General features: G+C 38.8%; 1 protein-coding gene across 6 annotated transcripts in view; it reads left to right on the forward strand.

Annotated features, from left to right (window-relative positions):
• The window catches only part of LOC123606991 (probable maltase-glucoamylase 2), an 86141-nt gene that overhangs the window by 13649 nt on the left and 58186 nt on the right, over window positions 1-14306 (forward strand). For all 6 annotated transcript variants that reach the window (XR_006716599.1, XM_045495938.1, XM_045495939.1 and 3 more), the window contains exons 4-12: window positions 3474-3594; window positions 3700-3809; window positions 4595-4749; window positions 5601-5772; window positions 8004-8103; window positions 8861-8973; window positions 10465-10590; window positions 12662-12793; window positions 12883-12981. Coding sequence is in view for 5 of the 6 variants with exons in the window: in XM_045495938.1 (XP_045351894.1) it covers window positions 3474-3594; window positions 3700-3809; window positions 4595-4749; window positions 5601-5772; window positions 8004-8103; window positions 8861-8973; window positions 10465-10590; window positions 12662-12793; window positions 12883-12981 (1128 nt within the window). In the remaining variant the exon portion in view is untranslated. The remainder of the gene's footprint in view (window positions 1-3473; window positions 3595-3699; window positions 3810-4594; window positions 4750-5600; window positions 5773-8003; window positions 8104-8860; window positions 8974-10464; window positions 10591-12661; window positions 12794-12882; window positions 12982-14306) is intronic.

Consider the following 14306-nt stretch of genomic DNA (forward strand, 5'->3'; position numbering starts at 1 on the left):
TGAGATTTTTAATTTTGAAGTTTTTGGTGTAGATGTCCAAAAATTTTTTCCAAGTATTTTCTAACTATATGATGTTTGATATTATTTAAATATTTTTAAACTTTAATTTTCCATTTAGCTGTTGTTGGCACATTGACTTAAAATTGATTTTTTGAATACTAATCTTGTAACCAGAAATCTTCTTAAATTTATTTATTATCCTAGTGTGTTTATAAACACTTTTTAATTTTTCTTAGATAATAATGATACCTGCAACTAATAACCATTAACACTTTTTCCCCAAAATGCATTTCTTCTTCTCCTTGTCTAGTAACACTAAGGATCCTTTTTCCTTCTTATTTTTCAATATAGTTTGAGATATTTTATCTAAAAGGCAATATGCAACTACAATAAGTTTCAGAGAATGGAACTTTCTGGGGAGTGATTTTAACTAAACATAAGAAATAACTTTGTGATAAAATATTAACCATGAAGGTGAAATTTATGATTTTGGAAGAAGTTAGCAACACATCATTCACGGAACTTAAGCATCTTTCAGAGGCACTGCTGAAAGAATCCTTATATTAAATGGAAGTTGGATTACATAATTTCCAAGTTGATTCTCAAGTGTTATTAGTCAATAATTTGAGTGGAAAATAGCAGAAAAGTCTATTTGGAAGATAACTGGTGAATACTCTTTGGGAAAGTTTGGTGTTAGGAGAAGAAAAGAGAAAGGGAAGCTTGTCATGAGTCAACCACTGTAGACCAGGGAAGAGTTTATGAAGGTCTGTATTACTGTTCGTGGTGGCAGTGGAAATGGAAAAGAAGGAGATGTATCTATGTCAAAGATTTGACCTTTGGTACCTGCAATACTGGGAATGGCTTAAAATTGAAGTAGAGATGTTATGGCAGACTGCATTCAAAAATACTGTATTTACCTGAAGGTATTGGATTTCTTATCTTATTGCTTTTTATACAGGTCTATAGATTCTGGAACAGTTTATGGCAGTGAAACTGACCTTTTGGACTTTACCAACCTCAGTTTCAGAGGTAGCAGAGGCACTGAACATCTGCCTCGGACTTAGGAGTATCAGTTATCTGGAGGTTATCCAGAACTCACAAACTCTCCACTGATCCCCCTCCAGCTTATGTTGATGTTGTTATCTGGAGAGGATGGGGCAGGAATATCGACTGTATATATGGAGAATTAGTAGGCACATTTAAGAATATTTTATGGTCATGATGTGATTGCTTTGTTTATAATAGACATGAAACATTGATTTAAGCTGTATTCATGGCATGGTTTTTCATAGCAATTACATCAGACGTTAGCATCTGAGATACCTTTTCCAAACCAGTAGTGTCGTGACATTATTTTGTTTTTCTTTATCACAAAATTTACACTGGATACATTTCCTTAATAAGAAAGATGGAGACATTATAGTTATGTACAGAGTAAAGAGGGAAAGTCATTCCTTATTCATAATGTTCTCTCTACCTCCAGAGACACTTCCCAGAATCAAGTCAATAACATGGTGTGTATCCTTCTCTTGATCTTTCTATGCTTTTGCATATATTTATGATTATATTTGCATATAAAATTGATTATCAATACATAAGCAGTACTTTCTTTATGAATATATTTTTACATATTATGCTCATATATTAACATCTTTGTTTTGTTTTAACACAAATTATACTATATATATATATATATATATATACATATTCTTTTATAATTTGCTAAGTTTGGTACCTACCCTGGTGTTGGTTTCTCTCATGTTTGGTGGTTCTCGACTGTCATTTTGTATTTAATTATCTATGACCACCTTCCCTATTTACCTTGGCTTGCACTGAGTATTTGGGAGGGAAGGAAAGGACTGCCAGAGAGAATGTGGGTACTTGTCTCACGATAAGGGGGGCTGGCTTATTAACTGGTGTATTGCCATGGCTTCCAGCTCCTAGCATCTTTCCTAACTCCCTTAACCTATGAACAAATACTTCAGGATGCCCACCAATTAGCCAGAGCTTACCAATAGCTGTAAGGAATGTCAGATTGGGCAGCTAAGTGTTCATACTGGAGCTTCCCAATTAATCATCCAAAACTATGCCCCCAGTTCTCTTCTACTTCTCCACATTGACTTGGCTTAGATTAGCCAGTTTTTTTCTCCTCTTGTGTTTTAAGCTATGAATACGTTTTTCCCTAGAGTTGATAAAATCTACTTCCTGTGTCTCTGGTCAGCCATATTTCATTATAGCTGACTGTTTTGTAGTGGTTTTGCATTCTTTTCTTTCTTTTTTTTTGAAATGTTTATTTATTTTTGGGAGAGAAAGAGAGACAGAACATGAGCGGGAGAGGGGCAGAGAGAGGGAGACACTGAATCTGAAGCGGGCTCCAGGTTCTGAGCTGTCAGCACAGAGCCTGACGCGGGCTCAAACTCACGAAGCCTGAGATCACCTGAGCTGAAGACGGACACTTAACCAGCTGAGCCACCCAGGTGCCCCTGCATTCTTTTCTTAATGATATTTCTGTCACTTCATGTAAATTTAGTTGGGTGAAGAGGTGGATGCCTATGTTTATTTCAACAATTTACCATCTATTTTATTTCTTTATTATAACAAAACCATTTTTATGGAAGTTAATCTTAAAGTTGTGGGACCTATAGAAAAAACATCTCACCAAAGGATAATCATTTCAAAAATCCATAATCAAACCACTCTGAGAAGCCATACGTGGTTTATTTTTACCTTGTGGACATTGTGAATATTTTCATCACCCTCTGTCCTAGTTCTATCTTAATCTCTATTTTCCTTTGCTTTCCTTTTCTTACACCTTAGAAATGCATTTCTTTATGCCATATTGTTAGTCATTTCCATGACTCTTCCTCATGAGAAAATCTAAGCTGGTTGGTCTGACATCCAGCTCACTTGTGGTATGCGTATTGTGTGCCTCCAGCCTTGTTTCTCTTAGTTAGTGTTCTTGGTACAATGAGCTTGTGGTTTTTATGAATCTGTCATACCTTGCTGCTTTCTCTGCTTGGAATACTGCTCCACTGTTCACTTATCTAACCCCTCTTGGTGCATTAGAACTGGACTCATCTTTCACCTACCTGGAAGCCCTCCCCATCCCACTTGCAGCCTTCTAGGCTGTGTTCAATGGCTGATGTGTATGTTCCCTCAGCCCCTGGGCACATTCTGTCGAGTACTCCTCTCATACTGGAATTGTCTGCATTACTACTAGACTATGATGTCAGTTTGCTGAAGGCAAGAACTATGTCTTATTTATATGTATTATCATCTTCTTGTCTGGTAGGTAATAATCCATATTGGATGGCTGGATAAATGTGTGAATAAAAGAAGAATGAACATATGACTGAATGTAAATTCTTGTCTTAAATTGTTAAATTCTTCTTGGAATAAAATTGATTATTACTCTTAGACAGTACTTTCTTTGCTTTATTTCATACAATGCTAACACTGTGCCATTGTTACAGAATGTCTGCAGATGGGTATATAAATGCTGCTGGAAGCCTGTGACACATACAGGTGCCCCGAGGTGCTTCTTCCCTAGGAACTGGGGCTATAAAGTTGGCAAGAGACAGAATGATACAACAGGTGAGTACTGCCCTAATGAGGTCCCAGAGAACAACTCTTGATGACTCAGATAAGCTAACTGCAAAATAAAGGCTAAAAGCTGCCTCCTCGCCCCCACCCCCCCAGGGTTTACCGCCAAGTTGAAAAGGCTACCTACCCCATCTCTGTTTGGACATGATGTCCCTGACGCCCTCTTCGCGGCTGACTATCAGACATCCAATCGTTTTCATTTTAAGGTTGGTTCTGTGGTTACCTTTGAATACATCTCTGAAGAATGCCACGCCCCTACTCTGGTTTCAGCTCATTGTCCTTTAGACACTGCATAGAGGTATGGAGGCAGAATGTGCCTCTGTTTCCCTCTGCAGGAATCTCCCAATGGGATGGGTAGGCTCTTTTGTATTTTGTGGGGGACATATGATTGGGTGATCTTTTTTTTCTCATAAATCAGGAAACACAGGGTTAAGAATTAGAAGCTATTCTCACTGAGAGTGAAAGTCCTTCATAGCTCTACAAGGAAATTATCTCTTTTTATAGCTTATTTATTTATTTATTTATTTATTTATTTATTTGGGGGAGAGGGGAGAATGGGTAGGAGGGGGGACAAAGAGAGAGAAGAGAGAGAGAGAATCCCAGCAGTGCTGACAGTGCGGAGCCCGACATGAGGCTTGAACTCATGAACCGAGAGATCGTGACATGAGCAGAAATCAACAGTCAGTCACTCAACCGATTGAGCCACCCAGGTGCCCCAGAAGTGGTCGTATCTGGAGTTGTTTTTTCTCTTTTTTTTTTTTTAACCTTTATTTATTTTTGAGACAGAGAGAGACAGAGCATGAACAGGGGAGGGTCAGAGAGAGAGGGAGACACAGAATCTGAAACAGGCTCCAGGCTCTGAGCCACCAGCACAGAGCCCGACGCGGGGCTTGAACTCACGAACCGCGAGATCATGACCTGAGCCGAAGTCGGACGCTTAACCGACTGAGCCACCCAGGCGCCCCTGTTTTTCCTCTTTTTATTCTGACAGATCACTGATATGGATAGCAAACGCTATGAAGTCACCCTTGAAAATATTGACTTGCTTGATAGGACTCCTAAGACCTCTAATTTGAACTATCACGTAGAGGTCATTAATGAGCCCTTCAGCTTCAAGATCATACGGACCAGCAACAAAAGAATCTTGTGAGCTTTTCAACACTCTTTGTGTATCTTTGAATGAATATATAGTCTCAGTATCATTCACTCTGACTTACTAGGGGTGGGTAATGAGATAAGTATGATTTGGGAAAATATTTGGACCTCAACAAAATGTCAAAGCTTTTACTGTAGATCATTAACGCTGTTCATCTGTCATGACTGCAGAGCACAGCATACTAAAAAATAAATGTGCTGGTGTGCTAAGTTAGATAAAAACACTTGCAGTTAATATATATTCTGAAGTAGGAAATGTCATTGTTTCGGATTACCATTCACTTTGCAACTCAACTTTACTGTCTAGCATTCTAAATTTTTATGTCCTGAGAAACTTGCCATGAAGAGCCTAACAGTGACCTGAGCATAAATCATAAACTGTACTGGAGAAAATACAAGGATTCGTGTCAGTAAAATTTGTATTCAAGTTCTGGCATCAACAAGCCACCAGTCAGCTTTGTGAGGTTAGACAAAGTATCTCACGTCAGCCTCAGTTTCCACGTCCGTAGAAAGGGAATCATGATGTCCACTGTTGCTCTGTGTACCGAGATACATTCTGGAGGCATCCAGAGTAGTGCCTGGCAAGAAGCAGACGCAAGCGTAAGGTTGTATCTGCTCTCTTCCTCCAGTCATCAACTTGAGTTTCTGGTGTCACGTCTCTGGTGCTACGTTCCTCTAGAAATAAAGAATCAGAGACCCCCTAGAAGGACCTTCAAAGGTAGTATGAAAGTGAATGAGAACATGCACAAAACAACTGTTCTCGAAATCGATAGGGAGAGTAGCAGACAGTTTCCCGGCAGAGATAGCTGGTTGGTGACTCTCGTCCTTGCCCCATGGCCCAGGTTGGACACGAGCATCGGGCCCCTGCAGTTCGCCCATCAGTACCTGCAGCTGTCTTTCCGACTGCCCAGCACCTCCGTGTATGGGCTGGGAGAACACGTGCATCAGCAGTACCTCCACAACCTGACCTGGAAGACCTGGCCCATCTTCACTCGGGATGCCACCCCCACCAAGGTGAGCTCCCCTTCCTCCTGCCTGTTGCTCACAGGAAGGAATCTTTCTCTCCTTTCCAGAACATGACCTAGAGTCAAGCAACCCACAGAGTTACATCCATATATTATTTTGCCCAAGTTAGATCTGTTTGTGTGGGAGAATACTTGTTCTTGAGGCTTATAAACTCATGATTAGTAATAAATCCATTTTTGAAAATCTCCCTTTTAAGGGAAGATATAATTAATGACTGTACGATAGCCTAATATATATTAGAAAATCCTTCTGCAAAATAACTCCGTCTTTCATAATTGAGTTGTATCTAGGGGAGAGCTTCAGCAGGAGCTATCCTCCGTAGAACTTTGTGGACTAAAAAATACTTCTTTTAGCAGCTTTAAAATTATTCAGACCTACTGAACCATAATCTGCATTTTTACAAGGCCCACTGGGACCCACATGCATATTAAAGCTGTTCCAGGGCAGTGTCTCTCAACTTATCTGTAGTGAAGAATCAGTTCCTTTCTCTCTCTCTCTCTTTAATCCTAGGAAAATAGGATTACTCAAAGACATAAAAAATATATGTTTAAATTGAACAGATATAAAATCACTCGTTTAAATTACTGTACGAGTTCCTGAACTCTTTCTCTTGATTTTTGTACTTTCCTTGTTGCTGACTTACAGTAAAGCGTGTGGGGAGGTACCAGTTCGGGAACAAGCTTTGAGCAGCATTGCTTTGTAGAGCATGTCCTGAGGCCTCCATTGTGCTTGTAATGTTTCCCAAATCTGTGCAAGAGGTGCAGGTTAAGTAGCCCATTAACTGGCCCACCTACCACTATCTGATGCAAGGAAGGGAGCTTACTTACTGAATGAAACAGAGAGAAAAAAGCAATGGCCAGCACATTCACTAAAATGCTTGCTCAAGGACCCTGACAAATAAGGAATGCTAAGCATCATACTAAGCTTGGCCTTCTATAGCTAAAAAATTCTTGAGTTATGTAATCACAGATTAAAGTCTTTGTGTACCTTCCTTCCTCCCTCTCTTCCTTCCTTTTTTTTCCTTCTCTCTCTCTTTCTCTCTCTCTCTCTCCCTCTCCCTCTCACATTTTTACTGTTATACACACTATCTTTTTTTAGATCAGTGTTCATCACAGCCCTGTGATGGGTTCAGTATCTTTTTCTTTTTCTTTTAAACCTATTTACTACCTAAGTGTTATATAGTAATTATAGAGAAAATAGAAAACACAGCTGGCATAAAGAGGAAATTAAAACTTTCTCATACTAACATCATCTTCTGCTAACATGTTGTTGTGTGTCTTTGCCAATATTTTCCAAATTAAAAAAAAATTTTAATGTTTATTATTTATTTTTGAGACAGAGAGACAGAATGTGAGCGGGGGGTGGGGGGGTGAGGGGGCAGAGAGAGAGAGAGGGAGACACGGAATCCGAAGCACAATATTTTCCAAATTAAAAAAAAATAACTTGACTGAGATACTATTTATATACTTTATAATTCGCCTGTTTTAAATGTACAACTCAGGAATTTTTTAAGCACATTATCGAGTTGTGCAGCTATCATCATAATCCAGTTTTGGAATATGTTTTCCTCATACTACCAGGATCCCTTATACCTTTTTTAGACCTAATCCCTTTCCCACCTCAGTGCCCATGTCAGCCCTGGGCAATCACTAAGCTACTTTCTGTCTGTATAGATTTGACCTCTCTGGATGCTTCATATAAATGGAATTATGCAATATATGGTTTTTCACTTAGCACAACATTTATGAGGTTTATTCATGTTGTAGCATGGATCAGTTTTTCATTTCTTATTATTACTAATAGTATTCCATTGTATGGATATACCACATTTTATTTATCCATTTTTCAATTGATGTTACCATTTCAATACCTTTTTTTTTTTTGAGAGAGAAAGAGAGAGAGAACACAAGTGGGGGAGAGGGAAAGAGGGAGAGGGAGGGAGAGAGAGAGAGAGAGAGAGAGAGAGAGAGAGAGAGAATCTTAAATACGCTCCATGTTCAGTGCAGAGCCCAATATGGGCTTGATCCCACGACCCTGGGATCGTGACCTGAGCCAAAATCAAGAGTCAGATGCTCATGAGCCCTTTTGATACAATACTAAACTACATCAAGTATTGACCAAGTACAGGTTGTACACAGATTTTGATTTTGTTTGTTTTAGGATAAATAAAAACATTTTTAACATATACTACTATTATTTCCTATCATTTTTCTTGACAGGGCATGATTAATCTGTATGGAGCTCATACATTCTTCCTGTGCCTCGAAGACACCAGCGGCTCCTCTTTTGGGGTTTTTCTGTTGAACAGTAATGCCATGGGTACGAGGCGTCTTTTTATCTTGGCAGGGATATGTTTTGCGATGTGGCTTTTATAAGAATGACTTTCATGGTCAGATCACTGTTTAACCAAAGGTATATTTAACCTATAATGCTTCTATAGAAACAGGAACCCCAAAGTAGGATAACCTGTTACAAATGTAGTTCATGCTAAAAGCTATTTACATTGAAAACTGCTTCAGGGTTCTCTTTTGATGCAATGTTATCCATAAGATTCTGTGGATAATAAGATCCATTGACAGGTAGGTCCCAAAGATACCTGTGGATTTCAACACGTAAACCAGGCTGTCTATCTATAGGCAGCAAGGCTGTGTTCTGCAGGCTGTCTCTCATAGCTCATCCCTACCCCACTCCAGAATCTTCCCCCTCTAGCTTCTGGACTAACAGAACCCTAATAAGGACTTATTTTTATTTTTATCTGTAAGTTGTAATTAAATTCATCTAATAAGGTTTTTAAATAAGTTACATCACTCACAAATTCCAAATATTTGTATTGTTCCATAGCCAGATTAAAATAGAATTGATTCTTCTTTCTCTTAAAAAAATCAGTCCTTCATTAGTGTTTTACTCACTTAATAGTATGATAAACTTCAGCAATCACCTAAAAAAAGAAACATGTGATTTTCATCTCTTTCAAAATGAGACTGCGATTGTTTTGAATAGCTCAGGTATTCACATTCTAGAGAAAAGTATATTTGCAACCATGAAGTTCTGTTAACTCTCATTTTAATCTTTTCAGAGGTCATCCTTCAGCCTGCTCCTGCAATCACTTACCGCACGATTGGGGGTATCCTTGACTTTTATGTATTCCTGGGAAATACTCCAGAACAAGTGGTTCAGGAATATCTGGAGGTATGGGCTTTGCTTGTAGAGAGTTATAATTTATTGCTCTTATCTCATACACTCATTATAAATTAAGAAGAGAAAAATTAAATTTATGTAAGCTATGCATTATGAATGCTGGGACTGTGAGTCTTTCATTGGTCGTGTGTTTATTTTGATGCACATTTGTTGGGTGCCTGCTGAGTGCTAAAGAGGCATTGTGCAAGGCTTACTAAATGCAAAAATAAGTCAGATACCATCCTGTTTCCAAGGATATCGTAGTCCATCCATATGTGATCCGTCATTCCAAACATCAACAGCCACAAATCAGCAGAATTTATTCATTCATTCAATAAAGAAAAATTTAGTGAAAAGAAACTATGTCAAAGGAACTGTGCTATTTAGTTTTTATTCAATTTTTACAACAGGAAAGAACTTTAAATACCATTTAGCCTGAACTTCCTGTTATACAGATGAAAAACCTAGGTATAGAAAGATGAAGTGACTTGCTCAATATGATACAAAGTCATGTGAAATATGGTCCCAGATACCAGCTAATTTGTAATCAAATAGGGGAAGTCTGACACTGTCTGAAATAATTATAGTAGGAGACACCTTACAATAAGTGCCATTAATGAGGTGCAAAGAAACTGTGTGGGAATTCAGAGGCACTGTCACATGGGAGGGCAGCGGCTTCTAGGGAACAATGTGAAATAGGGCTGTGGCTGAGATTTTCTCGGAGTGTTGGGTTGAGCAACTTGAAGACCTGGACTTTTTTTTTTTAGTTTATTTTTATTTATTTAGAGAGATAGAGAGCAAGCAGTGGGGGCGCAGAGAGAGAGAGAGAGAGAAAGAGAGAGAGAGAGTCCCAAGCCAACTCTACAATGTCAGCTCAGAGCCTGATAGGGAGCTCAAACTCGTAGACCAGGAGATCATGACCTGAGCCAAAGTCAAGAGTCAGATGCGTAACCAACTGAGCCACCCAAGCACCCCTGTAAACCTGGATTTTAAACATAGTCCAGTGTTTTTTCACGTAATCACTCATAATCCTATCAATCCTGATTCCTATTTCCTTAGCACATACCACTATCTGAAATTATATTAGGCATTTATGTATTTCCTTTAATCTCTGTGAGAGCAGGAACTATGTTTGCTTTATGCTGCTATATCCCAAGTGCCTACATCAATGCTCAGCACATAACATAAACACTCAGAAAACATTTACTGAGTGAATGATTACTATTTTTTTCCTTCCAGTATGACACCATTATTCAATCATTTTTGCTAATCCCATTATTTTGTGACGTTGCAGTTGCTGAGAATATGTTTAGGTACTTAGGAAAGAAAGATGTGAGTTGTAGAATTTTGCAAATTACCTTAGGAGATTTCTCTTGACTCTGACATTTTTAGATCTGGAGGCTTTATAGAAGGTGAAATGGAAACAGTGTTTTCTGTGTCAGACATGGTCCTCAAAACAGTAATTTTTTAAATGCTTAGCCGGGCCTGTATCTATTTTTTCAGCTCATTGGACGACCATTCTTGCCTCCCTACTGGAGTCTTGGGTTCCAGCTTAGTCGCAGGAACTATGGCGGCATCAATGGATTGAGGAAGGTTGTGGACCGAAATCGTGGAGCTGGGATCCCATATGTAAGTTGGAACTTCTCTTATCAGTGTAAGACAGCATTTCCTATCTTTTAGTGTTTGCATCTAATTCAGTTTATTAAGAACATATACAAAGAGATAGATGGAAAGTTGGATAGATAGATACATAGATAGGGACATCTACTGTCAGAAATTTGCATGCTAAATTACCTATACCATCATCAAAAGAGCTTGGTTTATGGAGTCAGATGGGTATGGTTTTGAATTTTACTTTACTTCTTCCTAGTTCTGTCAGTGTTGGGCTAGTTAATGAACATCTCTGAGTCCTGGTTTCCCCCTTTATAAAATGAGAATGTAAGGCTGACTTCGGTGGACTGATAGGATTGCCTTACACTTTATGGAAGACAGGCAGCACAGAAGATGAACTGTTGACAAAGTTAGCTGTTATTTTATAAAAGAAAGCAACATCTGGGGTGATATGGCTAATAAGAGCTGATGGCTATAAAAATCACTTAGAATAAGTATCTCATAGTGACCTTGCACACTCCTTTAAGATCTAGCAGACTCTGATATCAAAAGCTCTGTTGTTCCAAAGCTCTGTTTATGATGTTCAATGTCCACCAGTAAATAGATAATTATTAAGTGTATAATATTTGACAAATTCATCCAGGAGATACATAACGTTATTAGTGAGGTTATCAAAACAATTTATGTTGGGCTAGATCTTTGGAACTGTGTTGCAAGCATATGTTTGACTAGGATCCAATTTGGCTAGGATATATTTGACTTTGGCCTGATCTCAGGACTTTTCAATCCCCTCTCAGGGCAGAAAGGGGAGCAGGCAGAGAGATGAATTTTTCCTGTGAGAAAACATGACCACTGTGTTGTTTTGGAGTAACTGATTATATGTTTCATTTTAATGCTCCCAAATATGCTGTCTGCAAGCATTCAATTCCAGGAGGAATCAGGCCAGGTCTCAACACGTCATTATGATTTTATAAGGTGCTTTCACAATCATGGTTAACCCTCGTTTATTGGTATTTGGTACATAAGGTAATGGAGACTCACTGCACAGTTCATAACTTTTCCAAGGCCACTCCAGCTAGCTAAATGGCAGGACCAGGATTCAAAAATAGTGCTTTTGACTACAAGGGGTGTTGGTTTCAATCTATCCCCGTACCTCTGATGGGAAAGGCTTTTCTGAGGTGTTGCTCATTCAGAAACAAATGAGCTTCTCTTCCATGGATTGGATCTTTCCCACCACGTGGTTCCCGAGGACACCTGGGTACTAGCTGACTGCCCTGTGTTAGAACAGATGTGCCACAGTGGCAATAGGCCACAAGCCACATTTCCTTCAGGCCTGCAAGCCAGAGCCTTCTAATACACATGAGAAACACTTACTTAAAAGACCTTCGGGTGTCTTTGAAGTTGTGGCAGATTGGAAAAAAAGAGCAGCTGGAGTCACCTTTGGGGCCTATCACAAAAGCCCCAGTGGACCCCACCCACCCGTGAATACGACCTGGGCAAATGTCACTCAACCCCTTTGCATTTCAGTCTCCTCCCTGAGAATAACACCTGCCCATCTCAGATTGATAGGCAAACCCTAAAATAATGTGTGTCTGAGAGTTTGGTCAATTAAAGCTCTGCCCTCTGTCATTGATCTTTGGGAGTTATTACTCTAGCAGTTTTATAGAACAAGATGACTGTTTTCTCCTCTTCTGATATATTCTAGCTTAATGTTTAGGCTCCACGTTTGCACAGTGTTATAACATTATGAATATACTTACCCAAACAGACATTTGAAGCACACCTGTTTTACATCAAGCATCCAAGCTCTCGAGTTACAGAGATGAACAAGACACAGTCCCTACCATCAAGTTCCCTCCCAAGTTCCTCCCTTATAACATGCACCTGTGAGGAGAGAGAGAGACAAAACTACAACAAAAAGCACCTGCATCTTTCAGAAGGGGCTTATATACTTCTAGGAGGTAGCCAAGTCCTGGGAGTTTGAGGATCACCGAGAAACACAGCTTCAGCTTTAGTGAGCAAGTACCAGCGCTATGATACCTTCCGTGAGCACAGTGATATTTTCTAACCGGCGGGTTGGATCTTTCAGGACGTCCAGTACTCTGACATAGACTACATGGAAGGGGGAAAGGATTTCACGATTGATAAAGAGGCTTTCCCTCGTCTCGAAGATTTTGCCAAAGACTTGCATGGCCAAGGAATGAAATATGTAATCATTATGGTATGTTCAAACAAATCTGTTGCCTCATTTTGCCTTTCAAAGTGTAAAAGAAATTTACAAAAATAATTGTTATCATATTTATTTATTAGCATCCTGGAATATTAAATAACTCTAACTACCAGCCCTATAAGACTGGAAGTAGGAAGAGAGTATGGATCTGGCAGGACAATGAATTTGCCATTGGACAGGTAATTTTGCAAGAAAATCACTAACTTACAGTCATCTGGGGAAGTCGGTACTTTTGTTATGAGAGTGAGTAGAAGGCAGTATCATTACTATTTTCATGGCTTTAGAGGCTTCCTTTAATATTAGTTTTAGACCAATAGATGTCATAGTAAAATAATTAAAATTCTGGGGGATTTAAAAAAATTGAAATATATTTCACATATGACATTGTGTAAATTTGAGGTGTACGACGTGTTGATCTGATACGTTTCTATATTGCAGTATGATTGTCATTGTGAAAATACCATTTCTACCACTTCACATAATTATCATTTCTTCTTTTGTGGTGGGAAAACTAATATCTAGTCTCTAAAAAGCTAGCCCCTGAATTCCTAGACTATAGATATTTGAGAAGCAATGTATTATTAGAAGAAAATTCATTTATTCTTAAACTCCTCCTGCACCCCAATTTCCTTGTCTTTCCCAAGACATTCAGCTATAATAATGCAGCAATATGCTCATAGGCTAATGTGCAACCTAATGTACTTTTGTTTTCCATGAGACTTATAGGTAGAGCCTAGCCTTTGTTCCAAGGTAGCAGTTTTAGGCATTGGAGTAGGCTGATTAGAAGCCTCTTTTCAGAGTACTTGAAATCAAATCATGTAGGCAACTTTTTATTCCAGTTACTTACAGACTCAGCCCTAGATAATTGGATTATGTGAGGTTTCCTAAAACATACTTAATCTGAAAGTTTATGTGACTGCAAATTGTGTTGCTCCTGGGCAGTTTACTTTTCAAAACTCCTTTTCAGGGTTATCAATGCCCCTTACATAACTGCTCACTGAATTCCTATCATTGACTTTGTTTACAATACTTAATTCTATGTGTTTTCTTTTTCCTTGGGTCGAACCTTCCAGGAAATAGTAGAGAAGTTCCCTTCCTTCCCCAAGCCAATGCTTTGCTTGGTTTTGTTTGAAGAAAATTTCTAAAATATCAGGTAGACCGATAGTCATCTGTAAGTACAAAATCAGAGGCCATGGTCACATAAACATGATTTTTTTCATCTAAAAAGTAGGTTATCCAGACCTGTGAGTCATTTCAGTAGGACTCATATTTGAGTGGTATACAATTAGTAAGTTGCATGTAATTAGTGGGTGGAGGTTTATTATAAAGGCATTTGGTTAGAATGAAGCTTGCTGGGTCTGCTCTAGATAGAGTGTTGCTGTAGGTGACTTCTTTACCACACTGCCTATTTCCTGAGGTCCAAAATTACCTCTGGTTATTGTTTGTGCCCTATCACCTATTCACTCTTTGGTGCCCTATCAAATAGTTCAATCCATTTAAATTG

Source organism: Leopardus geoffroyi, chromosome A2 (assembly GCF_018350155.1).
Source record: "Leopardus geoffroyi isolate Oge1 chromosome A2, O.geoffroyi_Oge1_pat1.0, whole genome shotgun sequence".
NCBI classification, from domain to species: Eukaryota; Metazoa; Chordata; class Mammalia; order Carnivora; family Felidae; genus Leopardus; species Leopardus geoffroyi.